Here is a 25,465-nt window from a genome sequence, read left to right as displayed (position 1 = left end):
CTTTTCTACTTCAACATCTTTGGAATCCCCTTCAAGATCCATCTGAAAGGGTCGCTACCAGTGTTTAAGTAAGATATATATCCCATCGAATTCCGTGATCCACCTCAAAGCATGGCTAGTGAGATATATACTTCGACTCTACGTGATGATTTGTCTCGGAGCCTTGCTTCCGATGGTATACATAATGCTTTGTGTCATGATCTGTCTCAAAGCATTATTTCTGCTGAGTATATATGGTGAATCCATGTCATGATCTATCCCAAAGCATCACTTCTGGAGAGAAATACCTTTCCTCTTACATCAAGGTTTCTAGATCTTGAAGCAAGGTGTATGAAAATCATAAATTAGTTTCTACCTAAGATCCATTACGAGTTTATGTTTTCTTGGGGATATTGATAATCTAGAATATAGTTGTCCTTGTTACTCATTGTAAACTTATATATGTTATTCATACTTTTCTTTAATTATTTTCCTTTTACTCATGGTAAAAAATTTCTTCAGTTCTTGATATATATTAGTTCCAACTATTGGTCGTACTTCTTCCTTTATCCCTAGATCTATCACATGACTATTCTTCTTTGTGTTCAAGAAAAATCCCTTTCCGATCCACCATACTACATTAAATTTTGTGAAGATATACAAATCGAACCCATACATGTTTCATTACTTTAGTCAATGTCTCTTATTGTTGCACATCTCGAGCTATATGTGAAACCCCAACTTTGATCTAACTTTGATCTAGTTGGGTTCTTGTTTCAAGATTTATAAACTTGCAAATATTTTTCAATACGGCTCTATCTTCATGATTTGTAACAAGTTCTTGTCATAGATACACTATTTGATTCACTACAACTTCTTTCATGGTATATAGATTAGGATTAGACATGCATTCTATTTTTAACTTGATTTTCCTTCATGGTACAACATTATCTATAATTCTACCATGCATGTATGTTAAAAGAGCTCAATTACATCGATATAAGCAACACATCGTTTTCCATGTGTCATGATAGCTACTAAATTTTATATGCTCTTTGTTCTTCATATTATATTTTTACCGATTCAAATATTTTCTCCTTGTTAGGATATATTCAAGAAAACTGAAACATGCTTGCCCTTTGTTGAGAGAGGCGCGATGGAAAAAAGATGACATATGTTTTTTTGTCACATTACATGTCAAAGAAGAAGAAATAATGTGGTTAACCTCAAGTGGAAAGGATATTCAATAGGTAATTTCTATCTTATTTATTACCATTATCACCCTTGACCTTTATTCATGTATCCTATTTACCTTTTAAATTAGTTAATAATGAACTTTAAATAAAAAAATGAGGTAATATCTCTAATAACTTACAAAATATGTAATCATTCCACTAATCTAATATTACATATTGCATTTGATGCATGAAATCCTTGGGCATCCAAGATAGGTTTAGAGTACAATAACAACACATTCAAGTTTTGTTGACCATCTCAAATAACTTAGAAATTTGTACTCGTTGGTGTGTAGTTACATGTTGTACTAATTTACTTTGTAGGACAACTTGTATTTTTGGTATGATTGCCAATTATAACCAATATTAATTACAACTTGCCGAATATAAGGGTGAACCTTATTAAGACATTGCCTAGTGTTTCTCTGTTTTCTCGAAATGAGGAGTGGCCTTTGGCATTTGAATTGACAAATGCAGACAACATTGCATATTTTTTAATTTATTTTTATTCCCACAATGTCATCATTCTTCGAAGCTAATACTGCGACTTTGCAAGAGGCAAAATCATTGCGCTAAAGCAAATTTTGCATAAACAATTTTTTAGTTTCCCCTAAAACAGGACATCATGTAGACATATGTGTGGATCTAGTAGAGCAGTTGTTGTGTTCTTACCTTATTCTCCACTAAGTCATGAAATGCTTCCTTGAAGTACTATATCATACCTGTTTGATATGTTTTTAACAGAAAGGGTGATCCTTCTGTAGCTTACAAAGCTAAGCTTGCATGCATGTCACCATCAAAAACCTTTTCGCCGGTGCACACGAGATGCCCCAAATATACACTATCACTTTTAGTGAGAGGAAAGGCATTTTCCTTTTGTACATAAACAATGTCACCTGTATATAATGTTGCAAGAGTAGCATCATGGGTACTAGCATTGAAAACTTGATATCCTCGGAAACATATATGGACCTACTACAATAGGAAGATTTCAATCATGCTTAACTTGTTCTTGATCATGATAAGCTACACTTTTGCTCCTGGATGCTTCCATACTAGAATCATGTGGCCAGGGATGGCAAAGCAGTATCGGTCTAACATTTTCATTTAGGTAACATGCACACTTGTTTTTATGCATCAAAACTGACGGTTAATCATGTGATTAACAAAACCATATTTGTTTTCCTATGACTCGGCATCTAAAAAATTATACGGAACTTATCTTGTGTACTTGAATTGATTAGTTGCATTAGATTTAGTTATTTTTTAAAGATTTTACCAGCTTTAGCGATGGCAGCAGTCTTGCTGGTTGTATCATTTTTCAAAGAATACCATTTCATCCTTCACACATCCCACCTCTCAATCCTGAACGGCCACAACCAAGTGCATGTATGCAAGGCTACTCTTGATCATAATACAAAAACATAGTGTTGTTTGTGCACATTTGACTAGTTGTACACTATGGAACTAAAATTTAAAAATCATAGCCATATAGAAGTACACGCTGGAGCACTTGATTCTGCATGAACTTGTCCATCGTGTTGCATTTGGTAAATTCAGAATTCAATCATCTTTATTTATTTGGAAGGAAACTACTCCCTCCGTCCCGCTTTACAGGGTCCACATGTATCCCAAGATCGTCAATTTAACCAATATAATATAAGATTGACACTACAAAAATTATACCATTAAAAAGTACTGTACAACATATGAACTTCCCAATGATATATATTTTGTAGTATATATCTTGTGTTACGTTGGTTAAATTTGAGACCTAGGAATACGCGTAGGACTTGTGAACCGGGACGGAGGTAGTAGCTAAGATTTCTTCTAGTGTCATGTTTATCCCTTATTATAGATGTGAACCATCTGGTCCATCATGATTCATGATGGATACAATTAGTTTCCTAATCCAAGCATGATCTCCTGATTTGCATTCCAACTTTTATAGAAGTGAACAACGTATTAACCATTTTTGTAAGTAAACCTGGTAGGATTTTAGCCATTGAGGATGTTAAATCTTTGCCTCTTTTGGAGGCTGCACACATAGGCCTAGGAGAGAAATGTTCATTTCCTCTTGTGCCAAACTGCAAATACCGTAGCTACACCATGGGATCCAGACCCAACGGCTAGGATCAATCGACGGCAGCCCGGGCGGCGCGGTCGTCCATCCATCCACCGCCCACCGCCACGTCACGCATTGACGGGTCACGTGACTGGCTGCCCACGGAGAAAACATTTTAGCCGCAGTAAACCCCACCGAATTCCGGGTTAATCACAGGCCACTGCCACTGATCAGGATTATGCCCTAGGCCCCTGGGGCGCACGGGCGTCGGAGTGGCAGAGCCGACGAGATTAGAGCGGCCAGCGGGGGGCAATGTGGGAAGACCGGAACGGCCGCGGAGCTCACTGTGGGTCTCCCCGCCGCGAATCGGCGGCTCTGGCTGCTCTCGCTGTCAGGTATTCCCCAAAGAGCCCCTCTTTTCCCGTGCGGTTTCTTTCTCCTTCCGCTCTGCTCCCCGGCCAGGTCCTCGCTATAAAAATGCTCCATCTGTAGAGCCCAGGGTGCAGCCTGCAGACAGACACACACACACTGCTTCAGTGTCTCTGTGATCGGAGCGAGCGAGAGTCGGCGGCGGGGAGAATGAGGAGCGGCGGGTTCGACATGCGGGGAGGCTCCGGCGAGGCTGTCGCCGTTGCGAGGGACGTCGCCTCCTCCAGCCCCTCCAAGAACGCATCAGCATTGGACGTCATGAGGTACCGCCCAGAAATCAATCCCCTCCAATCCTTTCCTGTTCCTTCAGTTTTATTCCTTCAGAGATCAGCGAGTTTTGATTTTGGTTTCGGTTTGCCTGTTTCTTGCTATTTTTTCGGCTCGCGCTGCCGGCGATTCGAAGCCTAGTTTATCCCTTTCTTTGCTTGCTCGCCGGCGCTCCGTCTGTGTGGTTGGTTATTACCGATTGATCTGTGCTCTGTTGTTTGACGCTCTCCTTGGTCTGCCTGCTCGATTTTACCAATCTTTGCCGGCTGTGTCGAATTCCTTGCCTTTTCCCCATTCCATGGCTGTTTTCAGTTTTGACCGGTATGCTGAGTTCCCTATCGATTTCGAAATTTTAATCCGGTATGTCTATGCGGAGGCGAAAGATTCAGTCCGAGCCTGATTTCAATTCTGTTTGTGCTTTCTGTGCGGATTTCTCTCGAACAGATCTTCGAATGCTTGCCAGCTCTCCTCCAATTTAGATTATTTGTTTTCTGATTTTGGTTCAGAATTTTAGTATAGAATAGGACGAAGTTTTTTGATGTTGCTTTCGTTGCTGCATCCCAAATGTTCGACCTTGTTTGATCCAATCGCTCGCTAACATGTCCTTTGGATTGATTGGTTTTGTTGCTCTGTGCAGGTACCAGACGATCACCCCGGACAGCCTCCCGCTCGCCAATGGCAGCGGTAGCGGCAGCGGCAGCAGCTCAAGCCGGAAGCTGCCGGCGCTGGCGCCCAGACCGAGCCCGGACACCCTCCCGCTCGCCAATGGCAGCGGTAGTGGTAACGGCAGCGGCAGCAGCTCAAGCCGGAAGCTGCCGTTGCTGGCGCCCAGGCCGAGCCCGGACGCCGCCGCCGGCGAGAGCTCGCGCCTGGCGTCCTACCTGGCCGCCACCTCGCTGGAGCAGCACAAGCCCGCGAGGTCGCTCGTGATCCGCAGCCCCGCGCGCGACCCGCCCACCAGCTTCTCCTTCCAGCCCTCCAACTTGGACATCGGGACCGGCGCGCCGGACATCCCCGTGCGGCTCCAGTGGGGCCACAACAAGCGCTCGCGCCGCCGCCGCGCCTCCTCCCCTCTGCTGCCGACGCCCGCCCCGACGCCCGCGCCGGAGACGCCCGCCCAGGCGCGCCGCCGCGACACCTCGCCTCTGCTGCCCACCCCGGCCCCCGCTCCAACCCCCGTGCCGGAGACACCCGCCCAGGCGCGTCGCCGCGCCTCCATGAAGCTCCAGCGCCGCGCCGCCGCTGCGTCGGCATCGGCATCCGCGGCTGTCCCGGCGGAGAAGCTGATGCCGCCGCCCAGCGCCCGCGGCGCGCCCAACGTGCGCATCGTCTCGCCCCTCCCGCCCCGCGCCGCCGCCGTCGCCGCCGCGAACGCGCTCCACGGCCGCACCGTCGCCATCCAGCAGCAAAGGTATGCATGCCCCCGCTAGTTCACTGTACCATTCGTTCGTCATTCGCCGCAGACGCCACCATGGGCGTGCCCGTCGTCGAGGGTAGACTTGCGCCCCTCGTGCTCTGCCGTCTCGGGTCGGTCAAGTCTGAGTCGCGTGCGACACTGGGCTCCGGTCCGGTCTGACTTAATTTTGTTCAGTGGGTCCCGGTCCGGTTCGGTCCGGTCCGACACGGTCTATTTTGTTCAGTGGGTTCTGGTCCGGTCCGGTCTAGTTTTATTGAGTGGGTTCGGGTCAGGTCCGGGCTCGGTGAGGTGTCACGCACCATGTTTAGAAACCGAAGGTGCGTTTCGTTAGAGGACAAGATTGCTCACACACCTTTTTGTACCCACTCTTAAGCAAGTCTTGTTTCCATCCCAGTCCAGTAAGACTAGTAACTGACTCGATTTCGTCACATTAGCCATCACTGACTCACTATTGACACCTCAAAGATATAGATCATATCTTTTTGCTATCTTGCATTTACAGCTTTATTTGGGGCAGCATACATTACATACGGTGTATATCTATCTATCTATATCTATCTACAAGCCTTTCATCACCCACTTCCAAAAGATCTCCAATTAATGGGTCCATGGGTTTTCTCTCATGGCGTTTGGCACCGCTAATCCTTGGTAGGATTTGACTGGAGACGGGTATAAGTAGAGGATAGATACGTACAGTACTACAAGCAGGCAAGGCAGCCAGCCAGTGTCCCCCTCACAACTCTCTGTGTGTTTGTTTATGCTCCGGGGCTGGGCATATCCCTCCGCCGCCGCTGCCGCGTCCACCATTCTTTCCACCGCCGTCGGGTTGAGTTGTTCTGAGCCGACTAGACACAGAGATTGTTCAGTTGCTGCTAACCCCCACCTAGCCTTTTACCCCAACCACTGAGCAAAGGGATCGGAGACAAAACTTTTGTGATTAGTTTTGGTGGCGTCGCTCTCAAGTGTTTGACGCTCGCTAATCGCTATGATGGTGATGATCAGATCCGTGGAGGAGGCTCGCGCCAGCGCCGGCGCCGAGCAGCAGCAGAAGCAGCCGGCGGCGGCGGTGGTCAAGGCCGAGAACCAGCAGCAGCAGCAGCTGCCGGCCAGGCCGCATCGTGCTACAGAGAAGGAGAAGGGAAAGGCGCCGGCGCTCCCCGAGTCGCCCAGGCAGCAGCAGAAGCCGCAGGCTCAGCAGCAGCAGCCGACCGAGCTGCAGAAGCTGGTGGCGGCGGCTCGGCCGGAGCTGCCGCGGATCCAGACGCAGCTGTCTCGCAAGGAGAAGGAGGAGGACTTCCTGGCCATGAAGGGCACCAAGCTGCCCGTGCGCCCCAAGAGGCGCCCCAAGGCTGTGGAGAAGAATGTCAGCGTATGGAATCAGTCACTGTCACCTAAGTACTCGCTCCATTTTTTCTTTCTTGCATTGTTAGTTGATATGAAACTGACATGATTTGCTTGTGTTTGTGCGTGCAGATGATCTATCCAGGGCAGTGGCTGTCGGAGGTGTCCAGGACCAGGTACATGGTGCGCGAGAAGAAGTCCAGGAAGGTATACAACTATGCACACCATGCCCTTTTAACTGAACTTAAACATTAGTTATTTTCCTCATTCGGTTAGTACAGTTTAGATGATTAGATATTCAGATCAAGTACTGTCTAGATTCCGGTGGGTATCTGATTAGCAGAGTAGTCGGAAAGTTTGTTTAGGGGAGAAAAGAAACCCAAAGAAGTCGCCGGCTTTTCGTTTTTTTCTTTTTTTTGGTTCGCGTCGTCCCAGCCGATGTCACGTGGGCCCGGCCCATTGATGACTGTGCTTGGCGTTTGCCAACGTGCAGTGCGGTGTGCTGGCCCACGTGGCTGTCTCCTTGGCCAGGTGTTTCTTACAAGCGGGCCCGGGTGGTCGTCTTGCTTGTTGTTTGCCCTTTGATGGCCGATGTGAAGGGGAGCAATCGATGGATATGGTAGTCTAGCTCTTTTCGCTGTTTGTGGGCCGAGGTAGTCGTGGGCCCATCTAGTGTAGGTTGACGTCAGTCGCTGACGTGTGGGGCTCCAGCTTGAGTGTGATCTATGTTGGTGGATTGGTGGACCCAGGATGGATAATCAGGTAGACAGCTCCTGTCTCTTTTCAAATCGACCCTACCCGGCTTCACTCACTGGGCAGTGGGCCTGGTCTACCTTTTCTATTTGCTTGGAAGTTGGAACCAGTCAAGCATTGGCACACTACCACTCAATCTAAAAAGAAAAATACTCTACCAGAACATGTATGTAGAATAGAATGTGGGTCCTTTATATGTTGTTCCTGTGGGACCACCTGTTTCGGCCTAGTGGATAGAGAGCATGGAATCGTCGCCATCCGTAGCGGTATAGAAAAAGGGTTACGAGATGAGGCTTAACCTTGGACTTCCAGGCTTCCAACAGTTCGTCTTTCCTTCATCAGCAGGGAAGGATACACTGGTTCCTCCATCATTTGACTTCCGTAGCACTGTAGTTTCTTATGGCAAAGACTCATCCTAGGCTTAACCTTGTTGCATGTTTCGCTTTCAACTTTCACTTCTCTGGTTGATGTGCACTGTCTTTCATTCAGTTATCACTCCTTCAGCAGCAGTGACCAGTAATTCTGACCTCCGTTTTTCTCGTTCCGCAGGAGAAGCGCAAGGGCGGCGGCCTCAAGGCCATGGAAAGCGACTCCGACTGAGCATGTACAAGGGCGAGACTCCGATGATTGCACGGCGGGAGGAGGGTTCTGGTGTCGCCGGTGCGGAGAAGCCCTAGAAGCAGCAGGAGGGAGATAGAAGAGGTTGGAGATGGTGGTCGACCCAATGGTCACTCCATTAGTCAGAGTCAAAACCCAGAGAAAAAAAAATAAGATCTAGTCGCCGTGTTATTCCTTCGGTTCCATTTTGTAAATCTTGGGGGCGAGGGGGTGGCCGGCTTTTCTTTTTACCTTTTCGGTCCATTTTAGGTGTCAGACAGTTGGGTGGTTTACATGGTCGGTGCCCACTGTTGCTGCAACCGTGTGGTTGTGGTGGCGGTGGGTTGTGCATAGCCATGGAAGTTACAGACTTGCAGAGTCCGCAGAAGAAGATGAAAGAAGAAACATTAGCTTTTCTCTCAGTTTTGCTGTTGCCTTGGCATACTTCTACTTCTTTTGAATGTTTATGCTTTAGACATGCCCACTGCTATGTCTATCTGATATCTGTTTTGCAGGAACTGTCTGCTTTGCTTTGGCAGGGCTGCACAACTAGTTGCTTGCTCTCGTCATCCATGACTCTCCATGATGGGTGGTGGCATATAGAGAGTAGTAGAATTCTCAGTTGCTACTTGTTGTTGTCATGTCGTTGAGAATCTTCAGGAACCTCAGCGAGCCTCTCATTCTTTTCTGCTACTTTTGGTGGCACCGACGATGGAGGTAGGAGAAAACATGTAACAATACTAACCTCTATTTCTAGTTTTATACAGGGCTCCATATCTTGTGTCATGGGAGAAAATATGCGGGCCAAAGGACTCCGGAGGCCTCGGCGTTAAGAATCTCAGACTACAAGGCCTAGCACTAGGAGCCAGATGGATGTGGCTTCATCAAAGAGGCCCTGGCATGCAAGGATTGCCAACCAGGAGGAAGCGTTGGAGGTTTTCCAAAGCCTGACCAAAATCGTTGCGGGTGATTGCCAAAGGGCACAAGGCAGTATGGTTCTGGAGGGATCCGTGCACTAGGTGGTCTGCACAAGAAGGAAGAACTCCAGGTTAGTGACTAATTAATGGTCTACATGACAACAAATGGATACTTGATGTGCCTAGTACTCTGCAGCCAGAGGGCTATCTACAACGTGTGCATCTATGGTCTATGGATTGCAGACAATTCCTTGCAACGAAATGCCACGATCCCAGATGTGTTTATTTGGAGCTGTTCAACATCTGGGACGTACTCAGCCAAGTCAACATACTGTTCAACATCTGGGACGTACTCAGCCAAGTCTACATACCATCAACTCTGTCCCGGCTACACAGGTTTCGCGGCTGCCAAGTACTGCATTTGGAGGCCATGGGCGTCCAAGACAGTGTGGACTTCTGAAAGAAGACATCTGGTCGGTGCCTATTGTTTAGGCTGTTAAGCGGCGTCTAGCCAGGGTCCCGCAAAACACGGTGTCTAAAGATGATAGAATTACTGCAGCGTTAAGAAGAGGTCTAGTCCCCCATCCTGCGCCGCATGACATCCTTAGTGCTGTTGCCGCGTCCGTGTGGTTGTGCTCGTAGTGGTGGGTTGTGTGCATAGCTATGGAAATCACAGACTTGGAGCTTCTGTGGAAGAAGATGAAAGAAGAAACATTAGCTTTTCGCTCAGTTTTTCTGTTGCCCTGCCATCGGCATACTTCTCCGAGTGTTTATTTATGTTGTAGGCAGGGTGTGCCACTCTGGTGCTGACTGCTATGTCTCTCTCAGGGGCCTTCTCTGCCACCGGAGGGGTCTGGCGGCGACGATGCGCCAGTGAGAGAGAGAGGTTTTCTTGGCGCGAACCATGACGATGTGAACTGCATGGGGGGTTGGGTGGGTGGGTGGGTGGGTGGGGGGGTGTTCAGTACCCTAGATGAGAAAGCCGACTTGTCGGCGACACATGGCACGCTGGAGGAAGGTGTAGAGGCCTGGCGTCGACCAAAAATTGGACACATGACTTTCACATATTGTACCGTTTTGAGTACTGCAGAAGAGAAGATACGGGCAACATTAAAAACTCATCGCAAAATGTTCACACACTAATAGAGTTAGTCATAGTCGTGTGCGATGAAGACCCTATACGCTGACCCTTATTTCTAAACGGTCAACTTTTCCTGACGGTTCAAAAATGACTTCCGTGTCCTGAAAACTAAAGATGAGGCTCTTGATTTCTTTAAAATCTATAAGGCTGAAGTTGAGAATCAACTTGAAAGAAAGATAAAAAGGGTTCGGTCCGATCGTGGTGGAGAGTACTTTTCTAATGAGTTCAATTTATTCTGTGCGGAACATGGTATAATCCATGAGAGGATGCCTCCCAATTCCCCACAATCCAATGGGATTGCGGAAAGGAAAAAACCGTACTCTAACAGATTTGGTTAACGCCATGTTAGATGTTTCGGGTTTATCCAAGGAATGGTGGGGGAGGCTATATTGACTTCGTGTCATGTCCTAAACCGTGTTCCAACCAAGAATAAAGAGATTACCCCTTATGAGGAATGGGAAAAGAAAAGGCCATCACTCTCCTACCTACGAACTTGGGGCTATTTGGCTAAAGTGAATTTGCCAATCACCAAGAAGCGAAAGCTTGGACAAAAACCGTGGACTGTGTCTTTCTTGGCTATGCTGCCCATAGCATTGCTTATAGATTTCTTGTGGTGAAGTCTGGAGTGGACGACATGAATGTTGGCACTATCTTTGAATCAAGAGATGCTACATTATTTGAGGATATTTTTCCTATGAGAGATATGCATGGCATGTCTAGTTGGGAATCTGATCCAATACATGAAACTCCTATGGAGTCTGATGAGGAATCTGATGATGAGAGTTCAGATTCTGATGAAGATGACAATGAAGCTCCCACAAGGAGTAAGAGACAAAGGACTGCAAAGTATTTTGGTAATGATTTTATTGTGTATCTTGTGGATGATACTCCCACTACCATTTCAGAAGCTCTCGCATCTCCTGATGCAGACTCATCGGAAGGAAGCGGTTCAAAGCGAGATGGATTCCATCTTGGCTAATGGAACATGGGAGTTAACTGAGCATCCTTATGGGTGCAAACCTGTAGGATGTAAATGGGTATTTAAGAAGAAGCTTCGAGTTGATGGTACTATTGAGAAGTACAAAGCTCGGCTTGTAGCCGAAGGCTATACCCAAAAGGAAGGCGAAGATTTCTTTGATACCTACTCACCTGTGGCGAGATTGACCACCATTCGAGTACTACTGTGATTGGCTGCCTCACACGGTCTTCTCGTTCATCAAATGGACGTTAAGACGGCTTTCCTAAATGGAGAGTTGGACGAGGAAATTTACATCGAATAGCCTGATGGTTTCGTACTAGAAGGTCAAGAAAGAAAGGTGTGTAAATTAAAGAAATCTTTGTATGGTCTCAAACAAGCACCCAAACAATGGCATGAGAAGTTTGAAAGAACTTTGACATATGTGGGCTTTGTTATCTATGAAGCTGACTGATTGCGCGTAGTTAACACGTCCGTTGGGAACCCCAAGAGGAAGGTATGATGCGCATAGTAACAAGTTTTCCCTCAGTAAGAAACCAAGGTTATCGAACCAGTAGGAGCCAAGAAGCACGTCGAAGGTTGATGGCGGCGGGATGTAGTGCGGCGCAACACCAGGGATTCCGGCGCCAACGTGGAACCTGCACAACACAACCAAAGTACTTTGCCCCAACGAAACAGGTGAGGTTGTCAATCTCACCGGCTTGCTCGTAACAAAGGATTAGATGTATAGTGTGGATGATGATTGTTTGCGAGAAAACAGTAGAACAAGTATTGCAGTAGATTGTATTCAATGTAAAAGAATGGACCGGGATCCACAGTTCACTAGAGGTGTCTCTCCCATAAGATAAATAGCATGTTGGGTGAACAAATTACTGTTGGGCAATTGACAAATAGAGAGGGCATGACCATGCACATACATGATATGATGAGTATAGTGAGATTTAATTGGGCATTACGACAAAGTACATAGACCGCTATCCAGCATGCATCTATGGCTAAAAAGTCCACCTTCAGGTTATCATCCGAACCCCTTCCAGTATTAAGTTGCAAACAACAGACAATTGCATTAAGTATGGTGCGTAATGTAATCAATAACTACATCCTCGGACATAGCATCAATGTTTATCCCTAGTGGCAACAACACATCCACAACCTTAGAACTTTCTGTCACTATCCCAGATTTAATGGAGGCATGAACCCACTATCGAGCATAAATACTCCCTCTTGGAGTTAAGAGTAAAAACTTGGCCAGAGCCTCTACTAATAACGGAGAGCATGCAAGATCATAAACAACACATAGGTAATAGATTGATAATCAACATAACATAATATTCTCTATCCATCGGATCCCGACAAACACAACCTATAGCATTACAGATAGATGATCTTGATCATGTTAGGCAGCTCACAAGATCCGACAATGAAGCACATAAGGAGAAGACGACCATCTAGCTACTGCTATGGACCCATAGTCTAGGGGTGAACTACTCACTCATCACTCCGGAGGCGACCATGGCGGTGAAGAGTCCTCCGGGAGATGATTCCCCTCTCCGGTAGGGTGCCGGAGGCGATCTCCTGAATCCCCCGAGATGGGATTGGCGGCGGCGTCTCTGGAAGGTTTTCCGTATCGTGGCTCTCGATACTGGGGGTTTCGCGATGAAGACTATATGTAGGCGGAAGGGCAGGTCAGGGGGCCACACGAGGGCCCCACACGCCGAGGCCGCGCGGCCAAGGCCCAGGCCGCGCCGCCCTATTGTGGCGGCGCCTCGTGGCCCCACTTCGTAAGTCCTCCGGTCTTCTGGAAGCTTCGTGTAAAAATCGGCCCCTGGGCGTTGATTTCGTCCAATTCCGAGAATATTTCCTTACTAGGATTTCTGAAACCAAAAACAGCAGAAAACAACAACTGGCTCTTCGGCATCTCGTTAATAGGTTAGTGCCGGAAAATGCATAAATATGACATAAAGTATGCATAAAACATGTAGATATCATCAATAATGTGGCATGGAACATAAGAAATTATCGATACGTCGGAGACGTATCAGCATCCCCAAGCTTAGTTCCTGCTCGTCCCGAGCGAGTAAACGATAACAAAGATAATTTACGGAGTGACATGCCATCATAACCTTGATCATACTATTGTAAGCATATGTAATGAATGCAGCGATCAAAACAATGGTAATGACATGAGTAAACAAATGAATCATAAAGCAAAGACTTTTCATGAATAGTACTTTCAAGACAAGCATCAATAAGTCTTGCATAAGAGTTAACTCATAAAGCAATAAATCAAAGTAAAGGTATTGAAGCAACACAAAGGAAGATTGAGTTTCAGCGGTTGCTTTCAACTTGTAACATGTATATCTCATGGATATTGTCAATGTAAAGTAATATAACAAGTGCAATATGCAAGTATAACAAGTGCAATATGCAAGTATGTAGGAGTCAATGCACAGTTGACACAAGTGTTTGCTTCTTGAGGTGGAGAGAAATAGGTGAACTGACTCAACATAAAAGTAAAAGAAAGGTCCTTCACAGAGGGAAGCATTGATTGCTATATTTGTGCTAGAGCTTTGGTTTTGAAAACAAGAAACAATTTTGTCAACGGTAGCAATAAGTCTCATGCATAGTATACTAATAGTGCCCGCACCTTGTCCTAATTAGCTTGGATTACCGGGATTATCATCGCAATACACATGTTTTAACCAAGTGTCACAAAGGGGTACCTCTATGCCGCCTGTACAAAGGTCTAAGAAGAAAGCTCGCATTGGATTTCTCGCTTTTGATTATTCTCAACTTAGACATCCATACCGGGACAACATAGACAACGAGATAATGGACTCCTCTTTAATGCATAAGCAATTAGCAACAATTAATGTTCTCATATGAGATTGAGGATATTTGTCCAAAACTGAAACTTCCACCATGATTCATGGCTTTAGTTAGCGGCCCAATGTTCTTCTCTAACAGTATGCATGCTCTAACCATTCAACTAGTGGTAAATCTCCCTTACTTCGGACAAGACGGACATGCATAGCAACTCACATGATATTCAACAAAGTGTTGATGGCGTCCCCGGGAACATGGTTATCGCACAACAAACAACTTAATAAGAGATAAAGTGCATAAGTACATATTCAATACCACAATAGTTTTTAAGCTATTTGTCCCATGAGCTATATATTGCAAAGGTAAAGAATGGAAATTTTAAAGGTAGCACTCAAGCAATTTACTTTGGAATGGCGGAGAAATACCATGTAGTAGGTAGGTATGGTGGACACAAATGGCATAGTGGTTGGCTCAAGGATTTTGGATGCATGAGAAGTATTCCCTCTCGATACAAGGTTTAGGCTAGCAAGGTTATTTGAAACAAACACAAGGATGAACCGGTGCAGCAAAACTCACATAAAAGACATATTGTAAACATTATAAGACTCTACACCGTCTTCCTTGTTGTTCAAACTCAATACTAGAAATTATCTAGACTTTAGAGAGACCAATTATGCAAACCAAATTTTAGCAAGCTCTATGTATTTCTTCATTAATAGGTGCAAAGTATATGATGCAAGAGCTTAAACATGAGCACAACAATTGCCAAGTATCAAATTATTCAAGACATTTTAGAATTACTACATGTAGCATTTCCCGATTCCAACCATATAACAATTTAACGAAGAAGATTCAACCTTCGCCATGAATACTATGAGTAAAGCCTAAGGACATATTTGTCCATATACAACAGCGGAGCGTGTCTCTCTCCCACACAATGAATGCTAGGATCCATTTTATTCAAACAAAAAACAAAAACAAACCGACGCTCCAAGCAAAGCACATAAGATGTGATGGAATAAAAATATAGTTTCAGGGGAGGAACCTGATAATGTTGTCGATGAAGAAGGGGATGCCTTGGGCATCCCCAAGCTTAGACGCTTGAGTCTTCTTAAAATATGCAGGGGTGAACCACCGGGGCATCCCCAAGCTTAGAGCTTTCACTCTCCTTAATCATATTGTATCATCTCCCTCTCTTGATCCTTGAAAACTTCCTCCACACCAAACTCAAAACAACTCATTAGAGGGTTAGTGCAAAATTAAAATTTACATGTTCAGAGGTGACATAATCATTCTTAACACTTCTGGACATTGCACAAAGCTACTGAAAGTCAATGGAATAGAAAAATCCATCAAGCATAGCAAAACAGGCAATGCGAAATAAAAGGCAGAATCTGTTAAAACAGAACAGTTCATAAAGACGAATTTTATTGAGGCACCAGACTTGCTCAGATGAAAATTCTTAAATTTAATGAAAGTTGCGTACATATATGAGGATTACTCACGTAAATTGGCATAATTTTCTGAGTTACCTATAGAGAATTAGGCCCAGATTCGTGACAGCAAAGAAATCTGTTTCTGCGCAGTAATCCAAATCTAGTATGAACCTTACTATCAAAGACTTTACTTGGCACAACAATGCACAAAACTAAGATAAGGAGAGGTTGCTACAGTAGTAACAACTTCCAAGACTCAAATATAAAATAAAAGTACTGTAATAAAAACATGGGTTGTCTCCCATAAGCGCTTTTCTTTAACGCCTTTCAGCTAGGCGCAGAAAGTGTATATCAAGTGTTATCAAGAGACGAAGTATCAACATCATAATTTGTTCTAATAATAGAATAAAAGGGTAACTTCATTCTCTTTCTAGGGAAGTGTTCCATACCTTTCTTGAGAGGAAATTGATATTTAATATTACCTTCCTTCATATCAATGATAGCTCCAACAGTTCGAAGAAAAGGTCTTCCCAATATAATGTGACAAGATGCATTGCATTCAATATCCAAGACAACAAAATCAACGGGGACAAGGTTATTGTTAACGGTAATGCGAACATTATCAACTCTCCCCAAAGGTTTCTTTGTAGAATGATCAGCAAGATTAACATTCAAATAACAATTTTTCAATGGTGGCAAGTCAAGCATATTATAGATTTTTTTAGGCATAACGGAAATACTTGCACCAAGATCACATAAAGCATTACAATCAAAGTCATTGACCTTCATCTTAATGATGGGCTCCCAACCATCCTCTAGCTTCCTAGGAATAGAAGCTTCACGTTCTAATTTCTCTTCTCTAGCTTTTATGAGAGCATTTGTAATATGTTTTGTGAAAGCCAAATTTATAGCACTAGCATTAGGACACTTAGCAAGTTTTTGTAAGAACTTTATAACTTCATAGATGTGGCAATCATCAAAATCCAAACCATTATAATATAAAGCAATGGGATCATCATCCTCAATGTTGGAAAAAAATTCAGCAGTTTTATCACAGGCAGTTTCAGCAGTTTTAGCAGTTTCCGGCAGTTTTGCAGGCTTTGCATTAGAAGTGGAAACATTGCCAACACCAATCCTTTTACCATTATTAGTAGGAGGTGCAGCAACATGTGGAGCATTAGCATTGCTAGTGGTGGTAATAGTCCAAACTTTAGCTACATTATTCTCTTTAGCTAGTTTTTCATTTTCTTCTCTTTCCCACCTAGCATGCAATTCGGCCATCAATCTTATATTCTCATTAATTCTAACTTGGATGGCATTTGCTGTAGTAACAATTTTATTATTATGATTTTCATTAGGAATAACTTTCGATTTCAAAAGATCAACATCAGCAACAAGACTATCGACTTTAGAAGCAAGTATATCAATTTTCCCAAGCTTTTCTTCAACAAATTTGTTAAAAGCAGTTTGTGTACTAATAAATTTTTTAAGCATAGCTTCAAGTCCAGGGGTGTGTTCCTATTATTGTTGTAAGAATTCCCATAAGAATTACCATAACCGTTACCATTATTATAAGGATATGGCCTATAGTTATTATTAGAATTGTTCCGATAAGCATTGTTGTTGAAATTATTATTTTTAATGAAGTTTACATCAACATGTTCTTCTTGGGCAACCAATGAAGCTAAAGGAACATTATTAGGATCAACATTAGTCCTATCATTCACAAGCATAGACATAATAGCATCAATCTTATCACTCAAGGAGGAGGTTTCTTCGACAGAATTTACCTTCTTACCTTGTGGAGCTCTTTCCGTGTGCCATTCAGAGTAATTAATCATCATATTATCAAGAAGCTTTGTTGCTTCACCAAGAGTGATGGACATAAAGGTACCTCCAGCAGCTGAATCCAATAGGTTCCGCGAAGAAAAGTTCAGTCCTGCATAAAAGATTTGGATGATCATCCAAGTAGTCAGTCCATGGGTTCGGCAATTTTTAACCAAAGATTTCATTCTTTCCCAAGCTTGTGCAACATGCTCATTATCCAATTGTTTAAAATTTATTATGCTACTCCTCAAAGATATAATTTTAGCAGGGGGATAATATCTACCAATAAAAGCATCCTTGCATTTAGTCCATGAATAAATACTATTTCTAGGCAGAGATAGAACCAATCTTTACCTCTTCCTCTTAATGAGAAAGGAAACAATTTTAATTTTATAATGTCACCATCTACATCCTTATACTTTTGCATTTCACACAATTCAACAAAATTATTGAGATGGGCTGCAGCATCATCAGAACTAACACCAGAAAATTGCTCTCGCATAACAAGATTCGAGTAAAGCGAGGTTTAATTTCAAAGAATTCTGCTGTAGTAGCGAGGTGGAGCAATAGGTGTGCATAAGAAATCATTATTATTTGTGGTTGTGAAGTCACACAACTTAGTATTTTCAGGAGTACCCATTTTAGCAGTAGTAAATAAAGCAAACTAGATAAAATAAATGCAAGTAACTAATTTTTTTGTGTTTTTGATATAGAGTGCAAGACAGTAAATAAAGTAAAGCTAGCAACTAATTTTTTTGTGTTTTGATATAAGTGCAGCAAACAAGAAAGTAAATAAAATAAAGCAAGACAAAAACAAAGTAAAGAGATTGGATTGTGGAGACTCCCCTTGCAGCGTGTCTTGATCTCCCCGGTAACGGCGCCAGAAAAAGAGCTTGATTGCGCGTAGTTAACACGTCCGTTGGGAACCCCAAGAGGAAGGTATGATGCGCACAGTAGCAAGTTTTCCCTCAGTAAGAAACCAAGGTTATCGAACCAGTAGGAGCCAAGAAGCACGTCGAAGGTTGATGGCGGCGGGATGTAGTGCGGCGCAACACCGGGGATTCCGGCACCAACGTGGAACCCGCACAACACAACCAAAGTACTTTGCCCCAACAAAACAGTGAGGTTGTCAATCTCACCGGCTTGCTGTAACAAAGGATTAGATGTATAGTGTGGATGACGATTGTTTGCGAGAAAACGAGTAGAACAAGTATTGCAGTAGATTGTATTCAATGTAAAAGAATGGACCGGGGTCCACAGTTCACTAGAGGTGTCTCTCCCATAAGATAAATAGCATGTTGGGTGAACAAATTACAGTTGGGCAATTGACAAATAGAGAGGGCATGACCATGCACATACATGATATGATGAGTATAGTGAGATTTAATTGGGCATTACGACAAAGTACATAGACCGCTATCCGAGCATGCATCTATGCCTAAAAAGTCCACCTTCGAGGTTATCATCCGAACCCCTTCCAGTATTAAGTTGCAAACAACAGACAATTGCATTAAGTATGGTGCGTAATGTAATCAATAACTACATCCTCGGACATAGCATCAATGTTTTATCCCTCGTGGCAACAGCACATCCACAACCTTAGAACTTTCTGTCACTGTCCCAGATTTAATGGAGGCATGAACCCACTATCGAGCATAAATACTCCCTCTTGGAGTTAAGAGTAAAAACTTGGCCAGAGCCTCTACTAATAACGGAGAGCATGCAAGATCATAAACAACACATAGGTAATAGATTGATAATCAACATAACATAATATTCTCTATCCATCGGATCCCGACAAACACAACATATAGCATTACAGATAGATGATCTTGATCATGTTAGGTAGCTCACAAGATCCGACAATGAAGCACATAAGGAGAAGACGACCATCTAGCTACTGCTATGGACCCATAGTCCAGGGGTGAACTACTCACTCATCACTTCGGAGGCGACCATGGCGGTGAAGATTCCTCCGGGAGATGATTCCCCTCTCCGGCGAGGTGCCGGAGGCGATCTCCCGAATCCCCGAGATGGGATTGGCGGCGGCGTCTCTGGAAGGTTTTCCGTATCGTGGCTCTCGGTATTGGGGGTTTCGCGACGAAGACTATATGTAGGCGGAAGGGCAGGTCAGGGGGCCATACGAGGGCCCCACACGCCAGGGCCGCGCGGCCAAGGCCCAGGCCGCGCCGCCCTGTTGTGGCGGCGCCTCGTGGCCCCACTTCGTAAGTCCTCCGGTCTTCTGGAAGCTTCGTGTAAAAATAGGCCCCTGGGCGTTGATTTCGTCCAATTCCGAGAATATTTCCTTACTAGGATTTCTGAAACCAAAAACAGCAGAAAAACAACAACTGGCTCTTCGGCATCTCGTTAATAGGTTAGTGCCGGAAAATGCATAAATATGACATAAAGTATGCATAAAACATGTAGATATCATCAATAATGTGGCATGGAACATAAGAAATTATCGATACGTCGGAGACGTATCACTGACAAATGTGTGTACTACCGCCATGGTGGGGGTGAGGGAGTTGTCCTATGTTTGTATGTGGATGACATACTAATTCTTGGGACAAGTCTCAAAGTGATTGAGGAGATCAAAACCTTCTTATCTCAGTGTTTCGAGATGAAAGATCTCGGAGAAGCTGATGTTATATTGAACATCAAGTTATTGAGAGATAGAATAATGGGATTACACTTGTGCAATCTCATTATGTTGAGAAGGTGTTGAACAGATTTGGCTATGCTGATTGTAAATCTTCTCTCACACCTTATGATCCTAGTGTCTTGCTTCGAAAGAATGAAAAGGTAACTAAAGATCAATTAAGATACTCTCAAATCATTGGTTCACTCATGTATTTAGCTTGCGCTACGAGGCCTGATATCTCGTTTGCTGTATGCAAACTTAGCCGGTTTGTGGCCAACCCGGGAGATGATCATTGGCATGCTCTTGAGAGAGTAATGCGCTATCTAAAGGGAACCATGAGTTATGGAATTCATTATACTGGGTATCCAAGAGGACTTGAAGAGTATAGTGATTCCAATTGGATTTATGATGCTAAGATGAAGGCCACAAGTGGATATGTTTTCACTCTTGGTGGTGGCGCTGTTTCCTGGAAGTCTTGCAAGCAGACCATCTTAACGAGGTCAACTATGGAAGCAGAACTCACAACATTAGACACAGCTACTGTCGAAGCGGAACGGCTTCGTGAGCTCTTGATGGGCTTGCCTATGATTGAAAAACCAATACCGGCCACCCTCATGAACTGTGATAATCAAACTGTGATTATTAAAGTGAAAAGTTCTAAGGATAATATGAAAAGTTCCAAACATATCAAGAGGAGACTGAAGTCTGTCAGAAAACTGAAGAACTCCGGAGTGATAGCATTGGATTATATGTCCAAAGTGCTAAAAATTTGGCAGATCCTTTCACAAAAGGACTATCAAGAAACATGATAGACCTTGCATCGAGGGAGATGGGTTTGAGACCCACTTGAGTTGCCGAGGGGGTAACCCAACCTATATGATCGGAAATTCCGTGAACTAGGACCTAGGAAAACAAACCGGAGCAACTGAGTTGAGAGAAAATTCAATACTCCCACTCCGCTGCAGATGCAATTCTCTCATAGCTACTGTAAGGCAGGTTGACAATGTCTTAATGTGTTCTGAGAGGCTCTTGATGAGCGAAGACGCTATCCTACAGGGCGATCTTTTGAAGAACACACCTATATGAGTGACACTACTGGGCATAGTGTGGGAGATTTGGGTGAATCTCTAGTAAGCTCATGAAGGGCCGAGGAGTATGACTTATAAGCTCCACCCGAGGGGAAGGCTATGGTAGCCTAGTACCTTGACAGCATTGAGCGAAACTTGCTGCACAGAGACTGACAATTCAAGGCATAGTCCATTGTTCAGTTATAGTCAACCGTAGCACCTTGCTTAGGTGGAAGTTCAACTTAACAGTCTCCACTGAAGTGCAGGTATATTAAACAGTGAATGGAACTAATGTGTCATCTGATGTGCATATGAGATCTGGTGGGGGATTGTTGAATGTAGATGGGCTGCAGCCCAATAAGGTAGCCGATGTAGTCTATAATTCCTGAAATCTCAAAGCCCATCACGTTTGCAGCTTGGGACAGCCTTGGGAACAAAGTTTAGTCCCACATTGCTAGTTGGAAGAGAGTTGAAGTGGTATATAAGGGTTGTTGTTCTACTCCTTCCAAGTGAGTGAGAATAGAAGGAGCCCTCGCGCCCTCCTCCTCCGCCCGCCCCGCCTCGGCTCGGCTCGGCACGGCACGTCACGACACGACACGTCACGCACGCACGTCGTGTTTCGTGACTCGAGTTCGAGTTCGAGACACATTCAAGGAAGCCTAAATTTTTGCTTGGTGCACCAACTGAGTTGGGTACGTGTCGACCTGCATGTGCATGCTTGCCGCGTGTCCCTGGCTTCCTACGCGTGTCAACACGGTCGGGACGGCTCTCCTCCCAGGCTATACAAGGAGACCGATCAGATCTGGAGAATAAGGCTCTTAGATCTCTCTGGCGAAGTTCCTTTTGCTGCGCTACTCTCTAGTCTTCCCCATCCCGGCGACTGCGTGCACAGCCGTCCGGGAGAGCAGGCCTCCGAAACCCCGTCCGTTGAGATCCTGCACCGGGAGACGGGTGATAAGGTTTTTGGGGAGCGTCTCGGCGCGACTGCTCGGTGCTGTTCGTGCTCTTCATCGCCGTTTCGACGACGTCATCGACGACTCCAACTACACTATGAGCGACATCAACAACTCCCATGGTGGTGGTGGTGCTGCTGGTGCGACCTTCCCGGTCACGATGTACGTGCTTTTTCTCTCCTACCTTGCACTGCTACTTATTCCATGTTCAGATCTGATGCATGTGCTTAGTCTGATGTGTGTGGTTAAGTATGCTTGTGCATCTGTAATGTTGCTTTCGGTAATTAAACTCACACGGAAATTGCCTAATAATCCAACAAAAGCTACCATAGTTTTAAGTTTTAGAACTAGTTTAGTAGGGTGGCAAAAAGGAGAAAATATTTCTCACACAAAAGCATAAGAAAAGAAAAGGATGAAAGAAAGGTAGGGATCGTGCTGTAGTGCTATAGTGCTACTACTCGTCACGCGTGAGTATTCTGAAATTCTGCGAACCCGGGCCAGAAGGAAATATAATACCGATCGACATTTCAGGTTTCCGTTCAGTACCAGGAGCGCGACTACTGCGAGGAACCGATCAACAGGACCCGAGCCAGCTCGAGGAGGAAATGAAATGGTGTCATCCTGTGAGCTGCCGCTTCCGGCACTAGAATAGGCAGCAACACTGCACTTCTGCTCCAGTATTTCTCCTTTGGAATTTTTTTGGAGGCGTCAAACACAATAACGATGAAGATCTTTTCATACATGTTCGGGGCACGATCGTAATTTTCGTGTAGGCCAACTGTTTGTACATCCCTGTGTAGGCCCGTATTATCCGCATTGTGTTGTATCTCGTTTTTGTACGTATTTACGGTCACGTGCGTGTACCGAAATATAAAGTTCATATAAAGATCATACTCACGTGATCCCTTTTTTCTTACTCGACGTGCACATATCATATCAATACATACGAGTTTACATGGGCTGGATTTCGGCGGACCTAACACAGGAAAAAAAAATCTAACTGTAACCCTTCAACTTCGTTTAGGGGGAGCACCGGAGCAGCCCTCGCAACAATGATGAGTACTACACTGATTGAGGAAGAGGGGAAATAGGAAAATAAAAAGTGTGGTGGAGGTGGGCTCCACGCACACCTTCTCATTTTTTCTCCTTTTCTTTTTTATCACTTAAATTATATAATATTTTGATTAGAATTTTTTGCAAGTCACTCAAAAATAACAAATTGAATGGAGAAAAAATATTTCAGATTTTTTTGTGCTAATTTAAATTTTAAATTATAAATAAATTCTTGAAATGCATATATAGATAATGACATAAAAATTCTAAAATATTTTTCCAACATTCCAATTGTTAGTTTAAGCGATCTGCAAATTGTTGAGTTCAAACAATGTGTGGCATGAGAGATACAAAAATAAGAAATTGTTTGAGAGGGGAACAAAAAAAATTGCACGGATCTTGATGCATTATACACGGTCTGGATACGGGTGCTCACCAAGCACCGGCTCTGAAAGTCCACTCTCCACTCTCGGCCCGTAGGGAAATAATATAACAAGCATCACCGCGAAACAACAAACTGAGAGCAGCCAGAGGTCTGAATCGACATATAAAATGGGATCACGTCCTAACATAGAGATGATGCAACACACCTCTCTTATACTCCACAAAAAAGAAACTTCATCAATTTTGTATTAAGAATTAACAGAGCATGGAAATAAGTACTTTGACATAGAGATGATGCAACACACCTCTCTTATACTCCACAAGAAAGAAACTTCATCAATTTTGTATTAAGAATTAACAGATCATGACAATAAGTACTTTGACATGAAGTTTGAATATCAAATATGCTACCTTGAACAAACAAGATCACCACTACTGTCACATGATGAACATAGCACATGCATTGACTTTATCTCTAGTGAGATAGCAAAAGAAAGGCAAAACCATAATAGATGTTGAATATATTGTCACTATCCAATCACTAAAACATACTACTCCATCTAATACACACATCACCCCACACACGCTCTTGCAGATATGTTTGATAAGAATAAATACTTAAGAACGGGGTACATAATGTGCATATATCAATACATCTTATCATATAATAAGATCAGATCTCCTAAAAAATATCATAGAATAAGGATCCACCACATATGCATTACAAATATGGCGATAATCATGATATGCAGCTCATATGGCACTAAGAACTATGAAGAACATGAGATAAATAGATCAAGCTACTGCCACAAACCCGTAGCCTAGAGGTGGCTTCCTCTTGGTCATGGTGATGATGATGAAGACGTTGGAGAAGGTGGAGATCCCTCCGGTGGTGATCCCGGCAGATTTCCCCCCTCCAATCTTCTCTGCAACATCCTCTCTTTTCATGTTTATGTGTTTGTGTGGCGCTCCCCTCCCGAGAACTCTTTGGGGTCATATATATAGTCGTTTTAGGGCAAAATACGTCGGTTCGCAAAAGAATTAGAGCAAACGGACGATCGACGACTGAAAGAGGGTGGGGGGGTAGCGCACCACCTGGCCTCTTTGGGCCCTCGGGTCTCTCCAGGTGAGCTTCCAGGGCCCATGTTGCTTCTCCCGATGAAAATGTGATGCTCCTAAAATTTCAGGTCAATTTGACTCCGTATAGGTCTCTAAAAGTGAAAAATACACAAAATAGAGTTTTCATATTCTGTAGCGTTATAACCAAAATAATGGACATTGGTAAATTCCCGCAAATCAATGTAAAACATGGCATTATGATCATATATGTTACAAATATGTGAGAATTCAATATGATAAGGACAAAGTTCATGTATGCATTTTACATGCATCACATGTAAAACTCTTCACACATTCAACAAACATTGATTTGAAACAACAAGAAGAGACATCGCACTAGAACACACGGACCACCACATAAAAACAAAGGGACAAACCTCCCCCTACTCTCAGATGCAACAAACATCGCTCTGAACCAACGAACTAAGAACAACAAGAAGTTTGAAACCATATAGAATAGATTAACAAGGTTTACACCACAGCTAGTATGCAGGAGATATAACATATATATAAATATATATAGATATGGTCCAGGCTAGTAGATCTCACAAATATTTGGTGCACCAACACAAATTATTGTACCCAAATTGTAGTGGAAATAGCAACATGCTTGAGTAACCCACAACCTTGTTTAACATCGCTTCACACATGTAATTCCTTCGGAGATTGAGGTGGGCATTTGGGGTTGCAGGTTGGGCAATTTGCCTGGCACTCCTTTAAGCTATGCCAACAAGGAACACCAGGTAGAACGAGGCAGCAGATGCAACCCACTTTATATTTGGTCTCGCAATCTATAGGGATGCAAAATTTTAGGCTAATCTTGCTCCCATATGGTGACGAGTCGAGGGTGGTCGCATTAGCACTCGTGTTGGTGCCGCTGTCTTGGTAGCTTCTGATGGCCTCGAGACGACCTATTCCATGCAACGTTCTATGTTTGTTAGTCTACAAAGCGGCAAAAGTTTCTTCAAGACAACATAACTACTTAACTGCAAGAGCAGTATATGATAACACTTACACTGGCCAACCACTAGGAGTGAAC

The 25,465-nt window shown here is 43.9% G+C and overlaps 1 protein-coding gene across 1 annotated transcript; it reads left to right on the top strand.

The window, feature by feature from the left end:
- The first annotated feature begins 3,801 nt into the window (after nt 1-3,801).
- LOC124648324 (chromatin modification-related protein eaf-1-like) lies at nt 3,802-8,505 on the top strand. The gene is made up of 5 exons (XM_047188110.1): nt 3,802-3,971; nt 4,613-5,386; nt 6,395-6,761; nt 6,866-6,940; nt 8,042-8,505. The coding sequence occupies exons 1-5, from the start codon at nt 3,859-3,861 to the stop codon at nt 8,084-8,086; spliced, it is 1,374 nt and encodes a 457-aa protein (XP_047044066.1). The 5' UTR covers nt 3,802-3,858; the 3' UTR covers nt 8,087-8,505.
- Nucleotides 8,506-25,465: the final 16,960 nt, after the last annotated feature.

Source organism: Lolium rigidum, chromosome 4, assembly GCF_022539505.1.
Source record: "Lolium rigidum isolate FL_2022 chromosome 4, APGP_CSIRO_Lrig_0.1, whole genome shotgun sequence".
Taxonomy (NCBI): Eukaryota; Viridiplantae; Streptophyta; class Magnoliopsida; order Poales; family Poaceae; genus Lolium; species Lolium rigidum.
The sequence above is the reverse complement of the archived record's forward strand: the minus strand, read 5'-3'. Positions and strand labels throughout refer to the sequence as shown.